General features: G+C 37.8%; 1 protein-coding gene and 1 pseudogene across 1 annotated transcript in view; both read right to left on the bottom strand.

Moving 5' to 3' along the window:
* Nucleotides 1-26981, bottom strand: part of WNK3 (WNK lysine deficient protein kinase 3) — a 155375-nt gene that overhangs the window by 14678 nt on the left and 113716 nt on the right. Inside the window, exons 13-21 of the mRNA XM_055339105.1 lie at nt 19712-19828; nt 18336-18491; nt 18203-18254; nt 16799-16936; nt 15490-16433; nt 11154-11244; nt 10484-10614; nt 9333-9955; nt 6224-6435 (exon numbers count right to left, since the gene is read on the bottom strand). Of these exons, the coding sequence (XP_055195080.1) occupies nt 6224-6435; nt 9333-9955; nt 10484-10614; nt 11154-11244; nt 15490-16433; nt 16799-16936; nt 18203-18254; nt 18336-18491; nt 19712-19828 (2464 nt within the window). The remainder of the gene's footprint in view (nt 1-6223; nt 6436-9332; nt 9956-10483; nt 10615-11153; nt 11245-15489; nt 16434-16798; nt 16937-18202; nt 18255-18335; nt 18492-19711; nt 19829-26981) is intronic.
* On the bottom strand, nt 4081-6028 carry LOC129517622 (Y-box-binding protein 1-like; annotated as a pseudogene).

Genomic DNA, 26981 nt, shown 5'->3' on the forward strand with positions numbered 1-26981 from the left:
TGAGCCCAACTGGTTTCATTGGAAAATTCTTCCAGTTAAAGAAGAAATAAGCTCTTTCAGATAATAGAAAAAGAGAAAAGAGAAGGACTTCAAAAATGCAGAGTAAGGGCCTAAGTTGAATGTGGTGGTTTTTTTTAAGATTTTATTTATTTATTCATGAGAGACACAGAGGGAGAGGCAGAGACATAGGCAGAGGGAGAAGCAGACTCCCCATGGGGACCCCGATGTGGAATTTGATCCCAAGACTCTGGGATCATGACCTACGCCAAAGGCAGACACTTTATCACTGAGCCACCCAGGTGCCCCAGTGAACGTGCTCTTTAAGATAATAAAAATATGGGCAAAACAGCTCACACCAACCATTTCAGAACTCTGACAATTATCCAAAGACACAGAATGAAATAAAAATCATTTATCCAAGACAAATTACTGAGGTCTGTGACATTTTTAACTTTTGGCAATTCCCATCCCTGCTTCTTCCTCAGCTCAGTGTTATGATAGCCAAAACCCAGCAGCAACTGCAGACAATAGAGACTAGACCTCTTTTTGAGTTTCTTTAAAAGTACCAACCCCAGAGCACAGTCAATATTGTGTCTAAACTTGCAACAACCTAAAAAATAAATCTCTATTCTTAAAGTGCAGTGGATATTTGGTTTCATTTCAGAGCTCAGGTCAGCCCAGGCAGGCTGGGTATGGGGAGTGGGGTTGGGTAGGGAGCTACCTCCAGGGCATTACTGAAACAACAGGAAAGTACTGGCAACACCTTAGATGCAGAAGGCTGTGATTCAGTTGGGGCAAACTAGAGGCTGCCCTAAAATTTTAAAAATTCTAGGATAGTTAGATGACCATAGGAAACTTTCAAAACCCCTGACATATTCCTAGGAATATAAATGTCTGGCATGCCAAGAAAGACCCAAGAGGGGAAAGTACCGCTCAGTTCTGGCTGAACTTCAGTTCCTGGCAAGCAGAAAATTATTTCAAAGGTTGTCTTATAAAGTGAAGCTTGAAAGTGTGCCTTCTCATAGAGATCCCCTTGGCAAAAACATCCAGATGAGGCATTTAATGAAAACTTCTGAAAACTCGTTGGTTCACCACTAAATGTACTGGCCACTGTCCACATGTGAACATTAGCATGCCAGACTTAAAAATAAAAACAATTTTTTTAAAGTTGCAAAGAATTCAATGGCCATACACCGCAGGGAATATAGAGTATTGTTGGAAACTCAGTAAACAAATAAGCAGCAACAAGAAAATACAATAATAAACAAACAAACAAAATGGGAAAGAGGGTGGAAGAATCTGATACCAGAGTTGTTACAATATTTTACCTATGATGTCCAGTTTTTATCACAAAACTAAGAGACATTCAAAGAAAGAAGAAAGTATACCACATATACAGAAAAAAGTCAGGAAAATATCCTGAAGGGGGCCTAGATTTTGGTCTTGGTAGACAAAACCTGTATTTGAATTTTAGGAAACTATGCCTAAAAGTTTAAAGTATGATATCTGTATCTCACATCAAATAGAGATTATCAATAGAGATAGAAATTATTTATAAAAATATAAATTCTGGAGTTTAAAAGTATAAAAATTGAAATTGAAAAATTCACTACAGTGGTTCAACAACAGATATGAGAGGGCAAAAGATAGAATCAATTAACAAGATTGATTAATGGAGAAATCCACTCGAGAAACAGTAGGAAAAAGGAGTAAAAAATAAACAGTGCCTTAGTCACCTGTGGAATACCATCAAGCATAAGATGTGAATAGAAAAAAAAATCAATGATAAAAAATATCAATGAGCTATACCTATACATATCATAATTAAACTGATGAAAGTTCATGTGTTTAGGTATGGATCTTGCTGTGTTTATTCTAGAGAAAGTAGAAAAAGAACAGTAAACTCAAAGCAAGCACAAGGAAGAAAATAATAAAGATTACAGTGGAAATAAATAGAGAAAAGCAACAGAATCAATGAAACCTTTTTTGAAAAGATCAGTAAAACTGACAAACTTTTAACTAGACTGACCAAAAAAGAGAAGATCCAATTACCAAAATTAAAAATGAAAGGAGGGACATCACTACAAATCTTCCAGAAATACATAGGATAAGAGAATACTATTAACTACTGTATGCTGACAAATTAATTTAGATGAAAGGGTCAGATTTCTATAAAATTACAAACACTCAAGAGAAAATTTTAATAGAGCTATAATAAGCAAAGAAATTGAATTAGTATTTTAAAAACTCCCAACATAGAAAATGAAGGCCCAGATGGCTTTACTGTTTAATTCTACCAAGCATTTTAGGAAGAATCAACACCAATCTTCTATAAATCTTTCTACTTCTAACAAACAGGAAAGAAAAACTGATAAAAGACTTGAGCAGGCACTTCATCAGAGGATATATGGATCACAAATAGGCACAAGAAAAAATGTTCAACATCACTAACCATTAGGGAAATGAAAATTAAAACGACTATGCTATACCACCACATACCTATTAGATTGGCTAAATAAAATATACTGATAATACCAAGGGCTGAAGAGCATCCAGAGAAACTGGAAGTCCCATATAGTGCTTATGGGAATGGAAAATGATATGACTGTTTAGGAAAACAGTTTTGCAATTTCTTAAAAATTTTCTATATATATGTACCATATGACTCAGCAATCTTCTGTTTTATCCAAGTGATCTGAATACTTCTATTCACTCCAAAAGCTATACATGAATATTTACAGTGGCAGTTTCATTTGTAAAACCCAAGATGGGAAACAACGTGTCTCTCAACAGGCAAATGGATAAAGAAGCTGTGGTACATCCATACCACAACATATGCAGCAACAGAAAGGAATAAGTATTATAACATAAAATAATTTGAAGAATCTCAAGGAGAATATTCTGAGTCAAAAAAAGCCAGTCTCAAAAGACCTGTTTTTACCGTGAGATTACTTGCCTCTGGCTATAGTTGACTAGAAAGAAGTGGTATAATGTAAGTGCCTGACAATCAGCTTTTCTGATTGTAATGCATGCACCTGATGTTAAGCTGTTGATTTTTGAGGCATTCATTTCAAAGACATCCATTTCCAATAAACACATGGCCAGCTACACAACTAGATAAAAAGCCAGTCTACCCCACCCATGAGATTCCCCTTTTAAAAAGTCTGGGTTGACCTAGGTAACTAATCACTTGAGTGACCCCATTTTTCCTTTCCTGTGCTTTTATTCCTGCTCTTATTAAAACATAAGAGCAAATTTACCAATAAAAACTGAACCTGCAAAACCCCTGGCACCCTACCCTCAACCCAACAAAAGTAGAACTCAGGTCTGCTTGTGGACCCCAGGCATGTCGTGTACCTTCCAGGTCCCATGAATAAACTTTGCTTTTTCAAAGTTCCCTGATGGCTGCTGCATTTTGTAATCAAACCATAGATTAGTGACTAACATCCATACCAACATAACACAAATTTATCATCTTATAGTTCTGTAGGTTAGAAGGCAATCATGGGTCTCACTGAACTACAATTTAGGTGTTGGTAGGGATGCATTCCTTCTGGAGGCTCTAGAGAAGATCTGTTCCCCAGCCTTTTCCAGCTTCTAGGGGCAGCCTGAATTCCTTGGTTTGTGGCCCTCTTCTTTTGTCTTCTTTTCTTTTATTTTTTTTGTTATTATTTAAGACCTTTATTAATGGGTGCTTGCTGTTTGTTGACTTTTTTGAAAAAAATCAAGTTGTAAACTTTTATTACAAATTAAAAATGAAGTTCTTAAAAAAATCTCAACTTGACCAGATATGAAACAATTTAAAAACCTTTAAAGGTGTATTGAGAAAAACCAGGCTTAAAAAAAAAAACCACGCTTATCATTACCAAAAAGAGATGTCTTTAGGTAAAAATAATAAAAACCCCATGCTGCATAGATAATGCAGATAGTTCTATTTACCTGGTCAGTGGGCAAAAAGCAAGCACTTACTTAAGGTCTTCAGCTCCAATCTTTTGTTCATTTCTTATTGCTGGAATTTCATCTTCATTTTTTCATATTGGATGACTAAACTGGATGATGGTAGAGATGGTAAACTGGCATTTACTCAGCCTTGCCCTGCTCAGCCTCGGTAGCAGACGAATTCTCAGCTGGTGGAATGGCTGCTTTGGTCTTTTTGCCATCTTGTGGTTTAGGGTTTTCTGGGCGTCTGTGGTGGTAATTGAGGTTGCCGCGGTACTGACATTGAGGTGGCTGCTGACCTTGGGTCTCATCTCGATTTTCCTTATCTTCCTCATTGCCATCCTCTCTAGGTTGTCTTTGGCGAGGAGGACCCCTACAGAATTGTGGTCTATAACCTCGATACATATTCTGTCTCACTGGTCTACCTTGCTCTGCTGCACCCTAGTTGTCAACACCTTCCATCACTTCTTCCTGCACAGGAAGGTTGGAATACTGTGGTCGACGCCCATAGGGTCTCTGCATGTAGTAAGGTGGGAACCGTTGCCTGTGGTAGGGCCAGCGCTGTTGGGCCTGGCCTTCAGGAGCACTTTCTGATCCCTAGTTCTTTTCCCCACTCTCACTATTCTGGTAATTCTGCTGGTAATTGCGTGGAGGACCCCTGCGACGTGGATAGCATCTATGATGGTTACAGTCTGCTGCATATTTACTGCCTTGCACTGGAACTCCACCAGGGCCTGTAACGTGTGCTGCCTCCACACCCTTTTCTCCTTCAACAACATCAAACTTCACAGTCTCTCCATCTCCTACACTGCGAAGGTACTTCCTGGGGTTATTCTTTATGGCAGTCTGGTGTACAAATACACCTTCCTTGGTGTCATTCCTGTTGATGAAACCATATCTGTTTCTTACACTGAACCATTTTACTGTTCCCAAAACCTTTGTTGCAATGACCTTTTTATCCCTGCTGGCAGGTGCGGCTGATGTGAGGCCGCTGCTTCCCATGGTGCCAAGCTTGGTATTGGCAGTGCTGAGGGCGGGGGCGGCGGGTGGCTGCTGGGTCTCCACCTCGCTGCTCGTGGTTGCAGTGATGGTGACTGGGGCCGGCTGCTGGGGTGTGATGGTAACTAGGCTCCTCCCGGGGTGTGATGGTAACTAGGCCGGCAGCGGTGGTAGGGCTGCTCAGGGCTCTCTGGGGTCAGCTCTCTGTTCCTGCTACTGATCGAACTTCTCTCTTCTTTTTTTTTTTAAGATTTATTTATTTATTTATTGAGAGGGAGAGAGAGAGAGAGGCAGAGACACAGAAGAAGCAGGCTCCATGCAGGCAGCCCGACGTGGGGGGCGTGACTCAATCCCAGGTCTCCAGGATCACACCCCGGGCTGCAGGCGGTGCTAAACTGCCTGCGCCACCAGGGCTGCCCACAAACTTCTCTTTTATTTTCAAATCCAGCAATGTTACATCTCTCTGCCACTGTTCCCCTCCTCACATCTTTTCTTTGACCCTCTTTTCTCTCTTTCACTTTAAAGGGCCCTTGTGATTACATTTGACCCACCCGGATAATCCAGTATACTCTATTTTAAAGTCAGTTTATTATCAAACTTAATTCCATCTACAACCTCCATTCCTCTTTGCCATATAACCAAATGTAGTCACAGGATCCAAGAATTTGCATAAGGACATGTTTGAGGGCTGTTATTCTGTCTACTACAAATTCTGTTGAGATCTCACATATATCCTTATGGTTCAACGTCAACCTCCACTTGACTATGCACATGTAACGAAGAAGTCTGACTCAATTAACTTCTTTATTAAGTAGAGACTAATCCTCTTTTTTCAAATCAAATAAGTACATTTTTCTAATATTCTCATAAATAATAAACGATGATCTCTACATCACATAGAATATGACTGTAATTTTAAGATTGTCTTTGTTACCTAGAAATTCCTCAACAAACTCCAAACGCAAACCCACAGTTCCCACTGACTGCTAACATTTCAAAAACTATGTGGGGGATTGATGTTGGGCTTCCAGGTGTTTGTTTTCCAAGTAAAAACATAAAACACACTCACCTGCTCTCCAAAATCTATCATCTGTCCTTACCGTTATTTCATAAAAGAATATTTAATATCAAAAAGGTAGAAAAGAATCTCAGGATAATGTGTACTTCTTTAAAGCATCTTAGCTTAATAAGAAATAAATTATAAAAAATAAAAATATTATCATGATATTTCTAATTTTGCTGATCTTTGACCATGTTTTTTAAATCACTTTTAAGACCAATTTACCTGCAGCAGCTGCACCACTGTCCACTTGTGTCAAGGACTGGGGGCGGCTACGAAGTTTGCTTTTGAAAGATCTTGGTCTACGTGGTGATGAAGGTGGCTGAGGAACCTCTGATGACTGGATTTTGCTATCTTTAATTGCCCGAAGGCGTTCATAGAGCTCCTGCAGCTCCTTATTCTGCTGGGTTTGAAGATTTACCACCTCCTGAATGTGTCTAAATGAAAATCATGCAGAAAGCATTTTAATAGCACTGGCACCATATAGATGATCCAAGAAACTCTATGTCAATACAAATAAAGTTTAACAAGGAACTTAGATTAAGAATATGAAAATACAGAATATTCACAATTTTAGGATGGGATATGCCTTCCTAAACACATTAAACTAATCAGACACTAAGGAAAAAAAGTGAACAAATTTGACAAGAACAAATTTCTAAAACTTCAATATAGTGAAAAAGAATAAAATAAAATTTAAAGTCACATAATATTGACAATGTTAACCTTTATTATATGCTGCAAATATAAATAACAAAATATTTGCAACATATAGTAAAAGGTTACTATTCAGAATATACAGATAGTTCCTAAAAATCAATAAGAAAACAAGAAACAACCTTATAGGGAAAAAGGGGAAAGAATATATGAAGGCAACTCCAAAGAGGAGGAAATAAAAGGAGCCAATAAATATGAGATGATGTTCAACTTCACTATTAATTAGGAGACTACAATTATTTCTTAAGAAATATTTTTAGTTCATCTGCTTGGAATAAAAGTAAAAGGATCAATAATATCCAGTCCAATGTTGTTAAGAAGTGGGAAAAAAGGTACTATCATGTATATGTATTTTTAAGTAATCTCTATGCCCAAAGTGGGGCTGACTCATGATCCTACAATCAAGAGTCACATGCTCTACCGACTGAGCCAGCCAGGCACCCCACTTTCACATATATTTGTTTGGTGTATAAAATGGTATAGCTACCTTGGACAACAATTTTAGCAGTAGCTATCAATTTAAAGTGTACAAACCTTTTAACCCAGAAATTCTACTTTTAGGGATCTATCCCACAAGAAATATGTAAGTATATAAAAATAGAAGGATGTTTACTTCAACATTATTTACATAAGCAAAACATGGAATAAAGCTGAAATGTGTATTAATGATGGACTAAATAAACTTTAAATGACTAATGTATGGAATAAAGATTTGTGCAAATATGTATATATATATATATAAGCAATAATGTTAAATAAAAAAACTACATAACATATATATTATGACCTCACTTTTATAAAACACAAATGTATATATTTGTGAATGCATAGAAAAATAACAGGCAAGATATATACCAAACAATTCATAGCGGCTGCCTCTGAGAAAGGAGGTTGGGGCATGAGAAGAGATTGATTTGTATGTTTTCTTACTGTTGCGATATTATGATTTATATTAAAATATATACATTTGGTCTTTATCCCTGTTCCTGGAATACAGCTCCTAAAACCCTAGTAATCTCCTGAGCTATAAAGGATTAGGAGAATCTTTTTTATCATTTTTTTGTTAAAGATTTTATTTATTTATTCATGAGAGACACAGAGAGGCAGAGACATAGGGAGAGGAGAAGCAGGCTCCATGCAGGGACCCAGGACGCTGGGATCATGCCCTTAACCAAAGGCAGATGCTCAAATGCTGAGCCACCCAGGAGTCCCATGAGAATCTTTTATTTTAATATTTGGTCTGTTGTCCTCAAATAGTTTCAGTTCCAAAGTAGCTCTGGAGTGATAGAGGTGAAAGGAATCTTATTATTTATAACAAGCCCCTTGGAATCACACCTAAGTTTATATAAATGCACTAACTTGGGACGCCTGGGTGGCTCAGTGGTTGAGCGTCTGCCTTTGGCTCAGGGCATGATCCCAGGTCCTGGGATAAAGTCCCACATCAGCCTCCCTCTATGTCTGCCTCTCTCTCTGTGTCTCTCATGAATAAATAAATAAAATCTTTTTTAAAAATGCACTGGGACGCCTGGGTGGCTCAGTGGTTTAGTACCTGCCTTTGGCCCAGGGCATAACCCTGGAGTTCAGGGATTGAGTCCCGCATTAGGCTCCTTGCATGGAGCCTGCTTCTCCTCTGCCTATGTCTCTGCCTGCCTCTCTCTCTCTCTCTCTCTCTCTCTCTCTCTGTCTGTCTCTCATGAATAAATAAATAAAATCTTTTAAAAAAATGTACTAACTTTTAAACAGCCCCTAAGGATGGGGGCTGATTGCCAGGAGACCCAACCAAGTGATTAGGGAGAGGGACTTTCAGCCCCTCGCACTATCCCTCTGGGGAGGGGTTAGAAGGTAGAAATTCAGTTAATCACCAATGGCCGTTAATTTAAATCAATAATACCTACTATAATGAAGCTTCCATAAAAATCCCTTAACTATAGGGTTTGGGGAGCTTCCAGGTTGGTAAATAAATGAAGGTGCTGGGAGAGTGGCACTCCCAAGAGGGCATGGAAGCTCCATGCCCCTTCCCCTATATCTTGCCATCTGGTTGTTCCTCAGTTGTGTCCTTTTATAATACACTGATGATCTAGTAAGTAAACTGTTCTGAGTTCTGTAAGCTGTTCTAGTAAATAACTGAACCCAAGGAAGGGCTTGTAGGAACCTTTGATCTACAACAGGTTGGTCAGAAGCATACGTAATACTACCTGGACTTATGATTGGCATCTGTGGAACTGAGACCTTAACGTGTAGATCCGATGCTATCTTTGTAATTTTCAATCATCAAAAATTCCCAATCATTAAAATGTCACCAATTGTGGGGCACCTGGGTGGTTCAGTCAGTTAAGTGTCTAACTTTTGGCTCTGGTTCAGGTCATGATCTCAAGGTTTTGAGTTAGAGCCCTGTTCTGGGCTCCACTTTCAGCACGGAGTCTGCTTGAGATTCTTTCCCCTCTGTCTCTTCCCTGCTCACTCTCCCTCTCTCTCAAATAAGTAAATAAATATATTTTTAAATGTCACCAATTGTAAATTAGCTATCAAATACTTAATTCTATAAAACTCCAGGCAGATTTGTGATAAAAGAGAAACAATCAAAAAAAAAGAGAGAGAGAGAGAGAAACAATCTTACTTTTCTCGTAATCTTTCAAGCTCTGCCTTCAAATCCTCATCCTCTATTTCTGACTCATCATCACTGCTCATTGGAGAAGATGGCGAATAGAAAAGTGAGCTCTGTATTTGAGCACAGGCTTTTTCTTCATGGAGTGGTAAGCACTGACCACTCTCTGGACCAGTGTTTGCCACTGACTTCCCTCTGACAGCAAGAGTGGCTGAAAATTCACTATCAGAGCTTGGCTGTTTCCCAGCAATAAGTATCTCTCTCTCTTTAAGCAACAATTCAAGTCCAGAATGCATACTACTTTCCGTGGCTGAGTTTTCCCCCAATTCTTTTTCTGGGGTCATTGAAGATACATCAGCTTCATGAGCTGTGCTGAAAGATGTGAGGTTGTCACATTGTTTGAGAATTTTTTTATCTTCTTTAAAGGTTTCATGAAGAACTCGTAACTTCTGAGAAGGAAGTGAAGTTTGTGGATTGTGTGTGGCAGGTTCCATTTCCACTAACTGAGACTTTGCCATGTCCGTAAAGGCTAAAGCTTCTTCACTAGAATGAGTTGTCATTTTATTGAATGCTGGTGTGCGCTCTATTCCAAAAGATGTCACTTTCACTGACTGTTGCTGAGGAACTGTAATCACCTGAGGAAAAAAAAAAGGCAAAAGTGGCTGGTTCTGTCTAACCAAAGAGCAAACCCACAAAGAAATTCAATATCAAAATATGGCACAGACAAGTGGATGGTCTGCTGTGATGTACACACATTGATAATATCCAAACTTAAAATCCCATCTATAATTCCCATTTTCAAAGTCTTTCACTCGGGCTCCTTGGGTAAAGAGAGTGGACTTCATATTACTCAAATAAAATACTACAATTTAAAAATTTTTGATAATTCAAGTTGCTGAGATTCTAAAGGACAAGAAATAGATTTATAAAAAAGATGATCCAACCACCCACTGAAAAATGATAACTCATTTCTGTGCTCTTTTCCAGCTACTAAAATTACTACTTCTTTAGACTTGCCTTTACTGGAAGGCTATGAAAGATAACAGACTGTGTATAAGGGGAAAAAATTAAATATGACAATAATCTACATCTAAGATAAATATCCTCTAAATACCAAGATCTTCAATGCCCGTGTAGATAAAGATTCAACCAAAGACACAAACCTGGAATCGACCCCGCTGAAATGATCCACTCATTGCTTTACATCTACTCAAAGCCCTAGTATCAGCTGTGGACTCTCCTGTCAGAGGAATGGGATCAGGACCAACTGCTGATCTCCTATCTTCTGTTTCCACTGTAAGTTTTATGCAATTGTAAGCAGAAAAGAGAAAATTGTTTGTTAAGACTAAATTTGTTTATATTACCAAAAAATGAAGAAATGTAGAAAAAGCTTAACCCTGCTAATTAAAAAGTGTTAATGTAATAAGCAACATTGTAGAAGTCCCTAACTCAAAATCAGACATTGTAAGACTTATCACGAGACTTAGTATCTACATGAAATGAGTAACTATAAAATCAAATTAGTTACAAAAGGAAAAGGAAAATGGCAATGACATTAATGGGACATGTCACATACATGGGCTATGTGGAAAAAGTGGTTAAGATTTGTATATGAACAAACAAACAACAAAAAAAAGAAGTAAATGAAAAGTGATGTTACCTAGTCTATGTCCCTGACTGTAAGCACACTACCTTGACGGACTTTTGATCTCTTGAAAAAGCTGGTTGACTGCCGTAGCCTGTATGCCCAGCTTTTTAATTTGCGAGTCCAGGATTTCTTGCTAATAGGATTTTTGAGACTAGGACAAGTAAAGCTTAGGCCAAAATATCCACCTCCTGTCTGCAGATGAATGGCTCCACCGCTTGACACAGCAGCAGGATAGGCCTCTGGATCTCCTGGAAGTGAAGCATCTGGAGACATCTCCTAAATGGAGACAAAAAGAGAAAAACCAAAATGGTAATAATTTATATAAGGTGAAGCAGTTGTGTGCACCACTGGAGTTTCTTGCATGGACTAATGAGTAAGCATAAATAAAATGCTATATATATTTACATATCAGAGTGAATCTGAAATAGTCAACTTCTAGGAATTAATCCTTTCCTTTTCTTTAAAAATATTATCTGAACTTCATATAAATAAAGAGCAGAATATTAATCTTTCACCCTAGAATATTTTCCATTATAGCAACTTTGAAAACTGAAGATTAAAATTTAAGTTATTTCCTTCATAAACTTTTTAATAAAAATGGTTACTGAAACCCTATGCTCTTAAAATGAAACTTTCGTTTATGCTCATATTTGTGAGAATTAAAGATGCCTAATATACATGATAACATAGAAAAACAAGATATCTAGGCATTTAGATTTGTAGAGAAATCTTACCAAATTGAATTTCTTACTTTATGTAAGCACACAGAAACTTACAATGGGCCTCAAAATTATTTCAAATTCTTGCTCTAAAAATTGTTAACATCAGGCCATAGTTGGCTATAAAATCACTCTCCTCTTCTTGTCTTCCTACCTCTCCCAACAACATGTCAGAATTAACTGCTGTATTCTGAGTACTTTAAAAATAAATCCTCCATAATAATTAATACAAAAAATACTCACTTTTGAGAAACATGAAACTAGAATTTGAGCTCCAAAAAAAAAAAATCCTGACCTACTCACTGAATGGGAGAGTAAACTGGTTGGCGTACCACAGAAAGAATATATAATGCAGTTCTTTCCCTCCCTATCTCTACAAGCAAAAGACAGCAGGGGCATCTGCTCCCAAATAAGAGTGGTGAGAGGAAAATGTGGCCAAATCAGCAATGTAGGAAGGAGACAACTTCCACAAGGAAGGAAAAGCACTTCTATCTTTGAAGACTATTAAGCCACCCTCCTGGCAGCATTTGGAGAAAAATTATAATATTCAGAGCCAAAAAACATGTCCCATGCCTTTCCCACAATTACCAGAGGAAGGCTACAATAATTATATATAGCATTTAGAGAGACAAACAAAGAATCTTAACAGGGGAAAAAGAAGAGTACACAACTAAGAATCATCAAATGTGGGAAATTGATACTATAAGAAAATACTAGGGGCACCTGGCTAGTTCAGTCAGTGGAGCATATGACTCTTGATCTCAGGATTGTGAGTCTACACTGCGTGTGGAGCCTGTATAAAAAGTAAGTAAATAAAATTTTTTAAAAAGAAAGCAAGCACTAAATTCAACAAGAAGAATAGCCAATAACACAGAATAAGACTTTAATTAATCTCTAGAAAGATGTGTGAAGATAATACAAACATAAGAAAAATAATGAACTATAGTTACTGGAAATTAAAAATGTAATCCTTAGGGTGCCTGGGTGGCTCAATGGGTTAGGTGTCCAACTCCTGATTTTGGCTCAGATCATGATCTCAGGGTTGTGAGAATGCATCCTGCATTGGGCTCCAGGCTGGGTGTGGAGCCTGCTTGAGCTTCTCCCTCTCCCTCTGACCTTCTCCACGCCCCTTTCTTAAAAAATGATAAAAGTAAAAATAATAAAAATGAAAAAACAAAAATAGAATCCTTGACATAAAAAATAGCTGAACAGGAAATTGGAAACAGCTTAAAAATTGAGAAATTCTCTACAAAAAGCAGAAGGACAAAGAGATGGAAAGCATGCAATGAAAAGTTAATAAGGAAGTGAAGAAATAAACTATCTCTTTTTGCAGACAATATGATCTTATGTATTATACATATAATCCTAAATAATACACAAATTCAGCAAAATTGAAGGATACAACATCAACACTTCAAAATTAGTTATACTTTTATACAATAGCAATGAAAAATCTGAAAAGGAAATTAAGAAAACAATTCCATTTATAATAACAACAAAGAATAACAATGGTGCTGGAACAACTGGACAGTCAGATGCAAAAGAATAAGGTGAACTCTTATTTCACACCATATATATATAAAAACTAACTCAAAATGACCCTGCCACATATACTTAATCAAGTGTGAAACAAACAAAAGGCATTTTTGGACTTTAAAAAAATAGTCACCCATACAACATACTTAAAAATATTACTCATAGAAGCATTTAAGGGGGGGGGAGGAAATTCTAGGACACCAGAAACAGTGGCAAGTTAGGACTGATCCAGATGTAGCAGTGGACACTTAAAAGAATCTATTTGACCTTGACATTTGAAAGAATGTCCTCTGAGCAACAAAATTTAGATGACAGAAAAGTCTATTTCATTTCCTGTGCTTTTAATATTACATCATCAGATACACATATAATCATAATATAAATGTTGTTTATTGATCTTCAATCCTTCAAGTCAACCTACAGACAAAGCACAACCAGTGTTACAGAAAAAAATGTAGATGTTATAAACTTTACCAGTGTTAAAAAGTAATACAAGTAATAAAAATTGGGAGATGTATGGGAAAGAAGAGGAAAGGGAAAATACAGTAATTTCCTCACTCTTCACAGCTGTGAATTATTAGGTATTATCTAAAATTATTACATCAAAAAATAGATGAATAAGTATATTATTTACAAGTTATTAATGCCAATGCCCTCAAGAATTAAAACCAAGAACTTAACAGTGTTTGTGGAATAGGATGGGGTATTAGAAGTTGTTAACATAATTACTTTAATTTTTTTATCCTTCTGAATTGCTTTCCTGTTTATATATTAATTGCATAATTTAAAGTTACTAGTTTATAACAATATAAATATTTGTTATATCTATTCAATGGAATGTTATGCATTGTTTAAAAAACATAAGTGAAGTGGAACTACGTGTACCAACATGGATAAATGTTCATAATTGAAAAAAAATGCAGAACAGCACAAGTATGTAAAGAACCACGTGTATATAAACATATATATCTATGTCTTTGTAAATATGTATTAAGGAAGTATGATTAGGGCACTTGGGTGGCTCAGTTGGCTAAGCATCTGACTTTGGATCAGGTCATGACCTTAGGGGGAATGGAGCCCCAAGTTGAGCTCCCCACTCAGCAGGGAGTCCTCTATCCCTCCCCCCTGCTCATGCTCTCTCTCAAATAAATAAAATCTTTTTTTAAAAAATTAACTATGATTACATAAATATTTGTATGTTAATTAAAACCATGTCTGCAAAGATTCATTAATAGTTATATCTATAGGTTTGAAATGGGATGGATTTTACTTTATATACACACATATACTACTTATATAATAATAAAAAGATATAGTGAAGATTTAGAAATGTATCTATAATATACTATAAATGAAAAGGTAACTTTGCAGATCAATATGCATATAGCACACTCCTATTTCTGTAAATAAAAAGTTATAGGTATGTAAACAGATCTGTGTAAGCATAAGAAGGGTAAGTACCAAATAGTGGATAAATGCCAGATAGTTGTTACCTCTGTAACAACTTAAAAAACCTTCAAAAAATATCATAAGATTTCACTTATATGTGGAATCTAAGAAACAAAACAAACAAACTGGGGCAGGGCAAGAGGAAAACCAAGAATCAGACTCTTAAAACTATAGTGAACAAACGTATGGTTACCAGAGGGTGGTGGGTAGGCTATGAGGATTAAGGAGGGCATTTGTGATGACACGGGGTAATGTATGCAAGTGCTGAATCACTATATTGTACACTTGAACTAATATTATACTCGATGTTAACTGGAATGTAAATAAAAACTTAATAAATAAACCATTTTTTTCAAAATAAAACCCACCAAACAAGATTAAACTTAAACCATGAACTTTTAAGAAAGGAAATGGATAACAGGCACTTTTAAGTGGAAATCTAAAAGTCAGTTCTTCCTACCCACTAAAACAATCTACAAATCAGCCCTATTGCGCTATTTTGCCACTAATACAAAAAACAAAATAACAACAACAAAAACACCCACATACACACACACACACAAAAACAAAACAAAATAAAAACACATCCTTGCAAGTTCCTAGCTAATTCACCAGAGGGCTCTCTCACCAAATACTTCTGTCATCTCTTTCTAGAAATTCTAGGCATCTGCAGCTTAAGCCTTGGCCTTCTTAAATACCTGTGACCTCAGAATCTTGTGACATAGACAATTTCATTTCAAAGGATAGAACTTTAGAAAACAAGGAATTTCTTTAAAAGAGTAAGGGTAAGAAATCGATTAGAAAGAATAATACTTACATGTAAACATAATTCGCTGGGTATAGAAGTTATCACATTCAGGTCCCTTTTGAATACTGATATGTTAGCAGGCTGACTTGCAGCCACATTGAACAGAATCTTAGAGCCTGTCTGCTGAAAATTAGGGGACTGTGCAGGACTATCTTGAAGTCCACTGTGGCTGATGCCTATGACTTCTGGCACTGGACATGAGAGCGTATCTTCAGCAGAGGAAGAAAATGGAGAGTCTATGCTTTGGGTATCCTTCTGACTCTCAGGATAGATGCTAGATATGCTATGCTCCTGATAGAGCAAATTTCTTAACTTTTCATCCAGAGTTTTAATTCGGTTGTCTGCAAACTCCATTTTTGGAGGTCTTTCCCCTTCTGATTCCAAGACAGCAGTGGGTAGTAGGGCAGTCAGTTCAAGGCCAGGGGTCTGAGTGGGAATGACCATCTTAGGAGAACTTGCTTCAGTGTTCATTGTGGTTTCTCCTTCTTGGGAAATAAACTCTGCATCCATAGATGGCTGCTGCACTACTAAGGACTGAGGCTTTTGATCAGACATAAATGCCAGAGTTGTAAGAGAGTTACCAGCAATCTGAGTTGACTCGCCAGGAGGGACCATAAGTACATCCGCCTGACTGGCAGCTTGGTGACATGGATATACAGGTAGAAATATGCCTGCTTGTTTGGTGAGTCCCTCACATTCAACTGCAACTGCACGAACTGAAGTAGCAGTATAACTTGAACTACTAGTAACTGGTGCCATTATCTGCCTGTCATCTTCCACTTGGTAAAATACAGCTGGATGCTTAGTTTCTACACTGGCATATTCAGAAATCTTACCATCAACTACATCCTTGAGTTCTGACTTGGAGGCAAAAAGTACACGCTGGCATGGACTACTTTCTAGAGTGGGAAGTGTGTCCTGTGATAGTTCCTTATTACTTGCGGTTCTTGGACCTGGAACAATAACAGAGAATAGCTAGGCATATATTAATAAATACAGAGTACAGACTGGTAACCAAACTCAAAGGGGACAAGAGGAGCAAGGGACAAACAAGAACCTGTGTGAGTAAGTCTTATAAATAAGACTCAAAATACACAGAATTCAAACTGTCAAGGAATAAAAACCTCTTATTTTTTCATAAATATTATAATTTAAAAAATATTAATTTTAAAATGTTTTACATTATACCCTAATAACACCTTCAAAAATGCTTATGAAAATTCTCCTAAGAATGAAATACCCATGAACACAAACTAAAGATATGGTAAATATTTTGTGACCCCTCCAAGTCTGGATAAAGTTGGCAATGAACACTTACTAGGAAGTCGAGATAGCCCAGGAACTGTAGACAGGGATTGCTGAAGAGAAGGAGGAGACTGAACCTCACGGTTTCTTATTGTCTGATTGATACAGAATCGCCACCGTCCAACTGGGGATGACTGAGAAGCAGATTCATCTGCAGAAATAATTAGTAAAAATCAATATGCTAAGCAATTTTCAACATGTTTACCCTATTAAGGAAACCAAGTTAAAACATCAATTTGTCTTGTATCTCCATTTCCAACAGCACTGGATATGTGTAATTTATAAGACCAGACCTCCCAACACTGGCAAATACTCTAAAGAACTAAGCACAAGATATCATTAGGGAAGGATTTTATAATCTATGAAACAAACATTTTATCAATAGGAATTAGAAGCAGGGCACATTTCTGGGAAAAAATGGAAAGCACTTTCTCCAATAAAATCTGTTATCTCCTGTTCTGTATCCTGATTATGATGATGCTTACACAAATCTATGAGTATTAAAATTTACAGAACTATACACCAAAAGAAAAACATCAATTTTACCACATGACAACTTAAAAACAAAGTAAATCCCTACATCTTTACTCCTACATTGTAAACTTGTCAAATAAGTAATTTTTTAAAACTCTACCCTACTTTATTAGTCAGAAATCTGCTCAAATTCCTCCTAACAAGAAAGAACAGCGGAGGACCCTGGCATCCTAACACAAAGTAAATTTCAGGGTAATGGTATCTGATTTCATGACTCCCACACCACCTGTTGCTTCTTCATGTTGTTATAATTCCTTCACAGGTCCTCATTTGTCTATGGCTCTTCGCCCCCTCCCAGATACTCTAAATATAACCATGACCAGAGCTGAAAAGAATGGAGAGATAAAGTCATCAGAAAAGAAAACAGAAGACCCCATTTTTAGTCCCTGGAAGTTTAGTTAGTATCTGATAATTACAAAAACTTATCAGTGATCACAGCAGAAGTCTAACACTAGTGGAAGGAAATCAAGATATAAATGACTATATTAAAACATGAGGCAAACTTAGAACATAGTGATATTAGTTAAGTTCTGTCCATCTCATATTAGTGGTTAAAAAAAAAAAACAACTTACCAGTTAAGTTCAAACAGTAAAGCCGTTAAAGGTCATCAGTACTGTGACTGCTTTTCTGGTAACATACCATGCAACGACTCAGAAATAAATTAACTGGGTAAAGAACCAACACTTGAAGGAAATCTGGAGAATGGTTTTACTTCTTACGTCTGGGCTTTTTAAAAAGGCCTTTCAAAGTACAGGAAAACCTACATTAATAATTTACTAATTTCCTTTATTGGCTAAAGGAAATGTTTCCCAATGAAGATGTGTAAATTAAAGTTCAAATGTCTTCAAAAGCCACATGGTAAATTTTATTAAATATACTTACTGCTGGTTTGAGTGGATGCAGAACTTATCTGTACTTGTTCAGACGATCCTGTCTGAATTAAAAATGAACAGATAAATAAAGAAGTTCCTGATATAGATCTGAGAAGACCTATTTGCTAAACAACTGCTCTTACTTGGCCACTGTTGGGTTCCACAATAATAGAATCAATTCCGGTGGCTCTATCTGCAGCAGAGTGGACATGAAGCGTCTCCTGGGCTTGACCTACAATAGCCCTCAGTTCTTCTACAAATTTTCCTTTCTCACTTTCTAGCACGAAGTTATCTTCAACCTGTCCAAAAGTAAGTCTATTAATTTCAGTTTTCTCAAAATTATAATATTGTATCAATGTTGACTATCGTAAAGAAAAATAAATTAAAATTAATTATTTAGATACAAATGCCACAATAGAATTAAAAACGACCAGTATGGGGCACCTGGGTGGCTTAGTCAATTGAGCATCCAACACTTGGTTTCAGCTCAGGTCATGATCTCAGGGTCGTGAGATCAAGCCCTTTGTCAGGCTCTACACTCAGTGGGGAGTCTGCTTGAGATTCACTTACTCTGCCCCTCCCCCTGCTCATGCTCTGGCACTCTCCCTCTAAAAATAAATAAATAAATCTTAAAAAAAAAAAACGACCAGCACTAAAATACCACATTATACATTAAATTATTCTCTTTTTGAGACCACTGCCAATTGTCAGATTGTTACTACCTACCAGCAAAAAAGCCAGCATTTTAAAAAATATCTTGCACTCTATAAATTATCATTTGAGGAACATAACTGAGACAATCTTTATGATTCCCACTAGATGTCCAAACCCAAACGTTTTTAAATCACAAAATGAAATATCTCTAAAAGTTATAAAGAATGGCCTGGAGAGAGTTCAGAAGATACTATGTTAAACAAGAGTCAAAACTGACAACATTATTAACTTTTAAAATGCTTAATTCTATTTCTCTAGGAATGCATATCTAAAGAAAACTGGCAGAAACAAAAGCATTATGTACTCTTCCTTCCACCCTTGCTTATCTGCATTTAAAAAGGGCAAAACTACTAACTTAAGAATAACAATTCAAAGAAAATATGAAAACTAAATGAAATGAGCATTAAACATCGATTAGTAAGATGATATATCAGAAACTAACACGTTAGGATTATGTGGCATATACTAAAAACTATTGATGCTTAGGCGTTATGTCCAAAGATTCTAATTTAATTAGGGACCCAGGCAATGGATTTATTTTAAAAACTCTTAAGGTGACTTTAACATGCAGCCAGGGATAAGTATCACTGACCTAGATAATGTCTTAATAAAACCCCCTCACATGTTAGAAATAAATATATTGGAATGAAAGAAGGTACAGTGACTTAGTTTTGATCATAAGCAGTGTAATTCTGTGCAAATTTTAAAAACTAATGGTACCCCCAAAAAGGTTGCTTTGAATAAATGAGAGGAAAAAAAGAGACAGAATGCTGAAGGGAAGATAATTTGGTTTCATTGTATTTACCATATAGTCTGCAATATCCTCTGGTGCATCACCATCAACATCAAACTTGAAGGTGACCATCTTATTGTTGTGTGTCTCCAGTTGACACTCCACCATATTGTCTCCAGATACTGACACCTGGGCACAAATATTTCACCAATTTAAGAGTCAGAATTATTACCTTCTCTTTGCAAATGGACCAAGGAACATGTATGTAGATGAGCTGACATTCAAATATATGGAAAAATAGTTTAAGTTGCTGAGAAGATAAAAAGAGTCCTTTCCCCTATTGAAATACTGCATTAACACCCATTCTATGAAAATATGAGTTAAATTAGCAAAATATAAATTAGAAATGTGATCCCAGTGGGAAAGAAAAAGGAACACAACTTTTATAAAAAGACAAAAAAGTCAGAAGACTCACTATATTTTTCCAAAATGCAAAGATTGTTCAGTCATCCAAAATTCTCTTAATCCCACAAATTGGCTCTTTAAACAAAAGAAAATGCACCGCTAATGGGGGCAGCCTGTGTGGCTCAGCAGTTTTGCACCGCCTTTGGCCCAAGGTGTGATCCTGGAGACTCGGGATCGACTTCTGCGTTGGGCTCCCTGTATGGAGCCTGCTCCTCCCTCTGCCTGTGTCTCTGCCTCTCTCTGTCTCTCATGAATAAATAAATAAAATCTTAAAAAAAAATAAAATGCACCCCTAATGGAAATGTATATTGGTCCAACCTTTTGGGACAGCCCATCTATCAATACATATTTTTAAATTTTTTAAATCTTCATACAGTTTCACTAGTTTTATTAATTTATTTTAAATTGAAATATAATTAACATACAGAGTTATACTGAATTCAGGTGTCCAACATACTAATTTAACAATTCCACATGTCACTCAATTGGCTCATCAAGGTAAATGTACTCACCATCTGTCACCAAATATCGTTATCACAATGTCACTGACTATATTCCCTTTGCTGTGCATACATCCTCCCCAACAAAACGACAAATCCCCAACAAATCCTGCCTGACAACCACTTTTATTCTTTGTATTAATAAGGCTAGTTTTTTGCTTTTTGTCACTTTTTCACCCATTAATTCTAAGAATGAAGCATTAAAAAGAATCAGGGAGGCTTATAAAGATCTGTGTTCAAAAGTGCTACAGAGAGACACACAGACAAATAGACAAAAGGAAAGAGAAAGACAAAAAGTTAAAGATGACAGACTGGCAAAGAGACTGACAGAAAGAAACAACCTAAATGACAAACAACAGAAGAAATTAATTACAAAAAATAGAGAAGTAAAATTTCCAAATTCATTCTATGAGGCCAGCATTAACTAGATGCCAAAAGCAGATAAAAAAAACTACAAAAAAAATAACTAACTATATGCCAATATCCCTGATAAACATGGATGCAAAAATACTAAACAAAATACTACCAAATTGAATCCAACACAATAAAAAAATCATTCACGGAGGAGGGGCAAGATGGCGGAAGAGTAGGGTCCACAAATCACCTGTCCCCACCAAATTACCTAGATAACCTTCAAATCATCCTGAAAACCTACGAATTCGGCCTGAGATTTAAAGAGAGACCAGCTGGAAGGCTACAGTGAGAAGAGTTCGCGCTTCTATCAAGGTAGGAAGACGGGGAAAAAGAAATAAAGAAACAAAAGGCCTCCGAGGGGGAGTGGCCCCACAAGGAGCCGGGCTGAGGCCGGGGCGAGTGTCCCCAGGACAGGAGAGCCCCGTCCCGGAGAAGCAGGAGCTGCACCAACCTTCCCGGGCGGAAAGGGGCTCGCAGGGAGTTGGAGCAGGACCCAGGAGGGCGGGGATGCCCCCGGGCTCCTTGGGACACTAACAGACACCGGCACGGCGCGCAGGAGAGTGCACCGAGCTCCCTAAGGGCTGCAGCGCGTACGGTGGGGCCGGAGCAGCTCCAGGGGCTCGGGCGGCGGCTCCACGGAGGGGGCTGCGGGGCCCCGGGAGCAGCTAAGCTCATTCAACTGAATGCGATGCAATCCAAACTAGAAGTCCTAACGACAAGGGTTTACGAGGTGGAAGAACGAGTGAGTGACACAGAAGACAAGTTAATGACAAAGAGGGAAACTGAGGAAAAAAGAGACAGACAATGAAAAGACCATGAAGACAGATTAAGGGAAATAATGACAGCCTAAGGAAGAAAAACCTACGTTTAATTGGGGTTCCCGAGAGCACCGAAAGGGCCAGAGGGCCAGAATATGTATTTGAACAAATCCTAGCTGAAAACTTTCCCAATCTGGGAAGGGAAATAGGCATTCAGATGCAGGAAATAATTTTTTTAATTTGTATTTATTTATGATAATCACACAGAGAGAGAGAAAGACAGGCAGAGACACAGGCAGAGGGAGAAGCAGGCTCCATGAACCAGGAGCCTGATGTGGGATTCGATCCTGGGTCTCCAGGATCGGGCCCTGGGCCAAAGGCAGGCGCCAAACCGCTGCGCCACCCAGGGATCCCCAGATCCAGGTAATAGAGAGATCCCCCCCTAAAATCAATAAAAACCGTTCAACACCTCAACATTTAATAGTGAAGCTTGCAAATTCCAAAGATAAAGAGAAGATCCTTAAAGCAGCAAGAGACAAGAAGTCCCTGACTTTTATGGGGAGGAGTATTAGGGTAACAGCAGCCCTCTCTACAGAGACCTGGCAGGCCAGAAAGGGCTGGCAGGATATATTCAGGGTCCTAAATGAGAAGAACATGCAACCAAGAATACTTTACCCAGCAAGGCTCTCATTCAAAATGGAAGGAGAGATAAAGAGCTTCCAAGACAGGCAGGAACTGAAAGAATATGTGACCTCCAAACCAGCTCTGCAAGAAATTTTAAGGGGGACTCTTAAAATTCCCCTTTAAGAAGAAGTTCAGTGGAACAATCCACAAAAACAAGGACTGAATAGATATCATGATGACACTAAACTCATATCTGTCAATAGTAACTCTGAACGTGAACGGGCTCAATGACCCCAATAGGCACAGGGTTTCAGACTGGATAAAAAAGCAGGACCCATCTATTTGCTGTCTACAAGAGACTCATTTTAGACAGAAGGACACCGACAGCCTGAAAATAAAAGGTTGAAGAACCATTTACCATTCAAATGGTTCTCAAAAGAAAGCAGGGGTAGCCATCCTTATAGCAGATAAACTAAAATTTACCCCGAAGACTGTAGTGAGAGATGAAGAGGGACACTATCTCATACTTAAAGGATCTATCCAACAAGAGGACTTAACAATCCTCAATATATATGCCCCGAATGTGGGAGCTGCCAAATACTTAAACGAATCATTAACCAAAGTGAAGAGATACTTAGATAATAATACACTTATACTTGGTGACTTCAATCTAGCTCTTTCTACCCTCGATAGGTCTTCTAAGCACAACATCTCCAAAGAAACGAGAGCTTTAAATGATACACTGGACCAGATGGATTTCACAGATACTTACAGAACTGTACATCCAAACTCAACTGAATACACATTCTTCTCAAGTGCACATGCAACTTTCTCCAGAATAGACCACATACTGGGTAACAAATCGGGGCTGAACTGATACCAAAAGATTGGGATCGTCCCCTGCATATTCTCAGACCATAACGCCTTGAAATTAGAACTAAATCACAACAAGAAGTTTGGAAGGACATCAAACACGTGGAGGTTAAGGACCATCCTGCTAAAAGATAAAAGGGTCAACCACGAAATTAAGGAAGAATTAAAAAGATTCATGGAAACTAATGAGAATGAAGATACAACTGTTCAAAATCTTTGGGATGCAGCAAAAGCAGTCCTGAGGGGGAAATACATCACAATACAAGCATCCATTCAAAAACTGCAAAGGACTCAAATACAAAAGCTAACCTTACACATAAAGGAGCTAGAGAAAAAACAGCAAATGGACCCGACGCCCAGCAGAAGAAGAGAGTTAATTAAAATTCGAGCAGAACTCAACGAAATTGAGACCAGAAGAACTGTGGAACAGATCAACAGAACCAGGAGTTGGTTCTTTGAAAGAATTAATAAGATAGATCAACCATTAGCCAACCTTATTAAAAAGAAGAGAGAGAAGACTCAAATTAATAAAATCATGAATGAGAAAGGAGAGATCACTACCAACACCAAGGAAATACAAACGATTTTAAAAACATATTATGAACAGCTCTATGCCAATAAATTAGGCAATCTAGAAGAAATGGACGCATTCCTGGAAAGCCACAAACTACCAAAACTGGAACAGGAAGAAATAGAAAACCTGAACAGGCCAATAACCAGGGAGGAAATTGAAGCAGTCATAAAAAACCTCCCAAGACACAAGAGTCCAGCGCTAGATGGCTTCCCAGGGGAATTCTATCAAACGTTTAAAGAAGAAACCATACCTATTCTACTAAAGCTGTTTGGAAAGATAGAAAGAGATGGAGTATTTCCAAATTCATTCTATGAGGCCAGCATCACCTTAATTCCAAAAGCAGACAAAGACCCCCACCAAAAAGGAGAATTACAGACCGATATCCCTGATGAACATGGATGCAAAAATTCTCAACAAGATACTAGCCAATAGGATCCAACAACACATTAAGAAAATTATTCAACACGACCAAGTAGGATTTATCCCCGGGACACAAGGCTGCTTCAACACTCGTAAAACAATCAATGTGATTCATCATATCAGCAAGAGAAAAACCAAGAACCATATGATCCTCTAATTAGATGCAGACAAAGCATTTGACAAATATACAGCATCCATTCCTGATCAAAACTCTTCAGAGTGTAGGAATAGAGGGAACATTCCTCGACATCTTAAAAGCCATCTATGAAAAGCCCACAGCAAATATCATTCTCAATGGGGAAGCACTGGGAGCCTTTCCCCTAAGATCAGGAACAAGACAAGGATGTCCACTCTCACCACTGCTATTCAACATAGTATTGGAAGTCCTAGCCTCAGCAATCAGACAACAAAAAGACATTAAAGGCATTCGAATTGGCAAAGAAGAAGTCAAACTCTCCCTCTTCGCCGATGACATGATCCTCTACATAGAAAACCCAAAAGCCTCCACCCCAAGATTGCTAGAACTCATACAGCAATTTGGTAGCGTGGCAGGATACAAAATCAATGCCCAGAAATCAATGGCATTTCTATACACTAACAATGAGACTGAAGAAAGAGAAATTAAGGACTCAATCCCATTTACAATTGCACCCAAAAGCATAAGATACCTAGGAATAAACCTAACCAAAGAGGTAAAGGATCTATACCCTAAAAACTATAGAACACTTGTGAAAGAAATTGAGGAAGACACAAAGAGATGGAAAAATATTCCATGCTCATGGATTGGCAGAATTAATATTGTGAAAATGTCAATGTTACCCAGGGCAATTTACACGTTTAATGCAATCCCTATCAAAATACCATGGACTTTCTTCAGAGAGTTAGAACAAATTATTTTAAGATTTGTGTGGAATCAGAAAAGACCCCGAATAGCCAGGGGAATTTTAAAAAAGAAAACCATAGCTGGGGTATCACAATGCCAGATTTCAGGTGGTACTACAAAGCTGTGGTCATCAAGACAGTGTGGTACTGGCACAAAAACAGACACATAGATCAATGGAACAGAATAGAGAACCCAGATGTGGACCCTCAACTTTATGGTCAACTAACATTCGATAAAGGAGGAAAGACTATCCGCTGGAAGAAAGACAGTCTCTTCAATAAATGGTGCTGGGAAAATTGGACATCCACATGCAGAAGAATGAAACTAGACCACTCTCTTGCACCATACACAAAGATAAACTCAAAATGGATGAAAGATCTAAATGTGAGACAAGATTCCATCAAAATCCTAGAGGAGAACACAGGCAACACCCTTTTTGAACTCGGCCACAGTAACTTCTTGCAAGATACATCCATGAAGGCAAAAGAAACAAAAGCAAAAATGAACTATTGGGACTTCATCAAGATAAGAAGCTTTTGCACAGCAAAGGATACAGTCAACAAAACTAAAAGATAACCTACAGAATGGGAGAAGATATTTGCAAATGACATATCAGATAAAGGGCTAGTTTCCAAAATCTATAAAGAACTTATTAAACTCAACACCAAAGAAACAAACAATCCAATCATGAAATGGGCAAAAGACATGAAGAGAAATCTCACAGAGGAAGACATAGACATGGCCAACATGCACATGAGAAAATGCTCTGCATCACTTGCCATCAGGGAAATACAAATCAAAACCACAATGAGATACCACCTCACACCAGTGAGAATGGGGAAAATTAACAAGGCACGAAACCACAAATGTTGGAGAGGATGCAGAGAAAAGGGAATCCTCCTACACTGTTGGTGGGAATGTGAACTGGTGCAGCCACTCTGGAAAACTGTGTGGAGGTTCCTCAAAGAGTTGAAAATAGACCTGCCCTACGACCCAGCAATTGCACTGTTGGAGATTTACCCCAAAGATTCAGATGCAATGAAACGCCGGGACACCTGCACCGCGATGTTTCTAGCAGCAATGTCCACAGTAGCCAAACTGTGGAAGGAGCCTCGGTGTCCATCGAAAGATGAATGGATAAAGAAGATGTGGTTTATGTATACAATGGAATATTACTCAGCCATTAGAAATGACAAATACCCACCATTTGCTTCAACGTGGATGGAACTGGAGGGTATTATGCTGAGTGAAGTGAGTCAATCGGAGAAGGACAAACAGTGTATGTTCTCATTCATTTGGGGAATATAAATAATAGTGAAAGGGAATATAAGGGAAGGGAAGGGAAGTGTGTGGGAAATATCAGAAAGGGAGACAGAACATAAAGACTCCTAACTCTGGGAAACGAACTAGGGGTGGTGGAAGGGGAGGAGGGTGGGGGGTGGAGGTGAATGGGTGACGGGCACTGAGGGGGACACTTGACGGGATGAGCACTGGGTGTTATTCTGTATGTTGGTAAATTGAACACCAATAAAAAATTAATTTATTAAAAAAAATCGTTCACCACAATCAAGTGGAATTTAGTCCTGGGATGCAAGGGTGGCTCAATATTTGCAAATCAATCAACATGATACACACATCGACATGAGAAAGGATAAGAACCATATGATCATTTCAATAGGTGCGGCAAAAATATATGACAAAGTACAACATCCTTTCATGATAAAACCCCTCAATAAAATAGGTTTATAAGGAACAAACCTCAACATAATCCATAGATAATATCTGTATTATATCCATAGACATATATATAATATATACATAGATAATATAT

The sequence above is a fragment of the Nyctereutes procyonoides genome, unplaced genomic scaffold (assembly GCF_905146905.1).
Source record: "Nyctereutes procyonoides isolate TBG_1078 unplaced genomic scaffold, NYPRO_anot_genome, whole genome shotgun sequence".
NCBI lineage: Eukaryota > Metazoa > Chordata > Mammalia > Carnivora > Canidae > Nyctereutes > Nyctereutes procyonoides.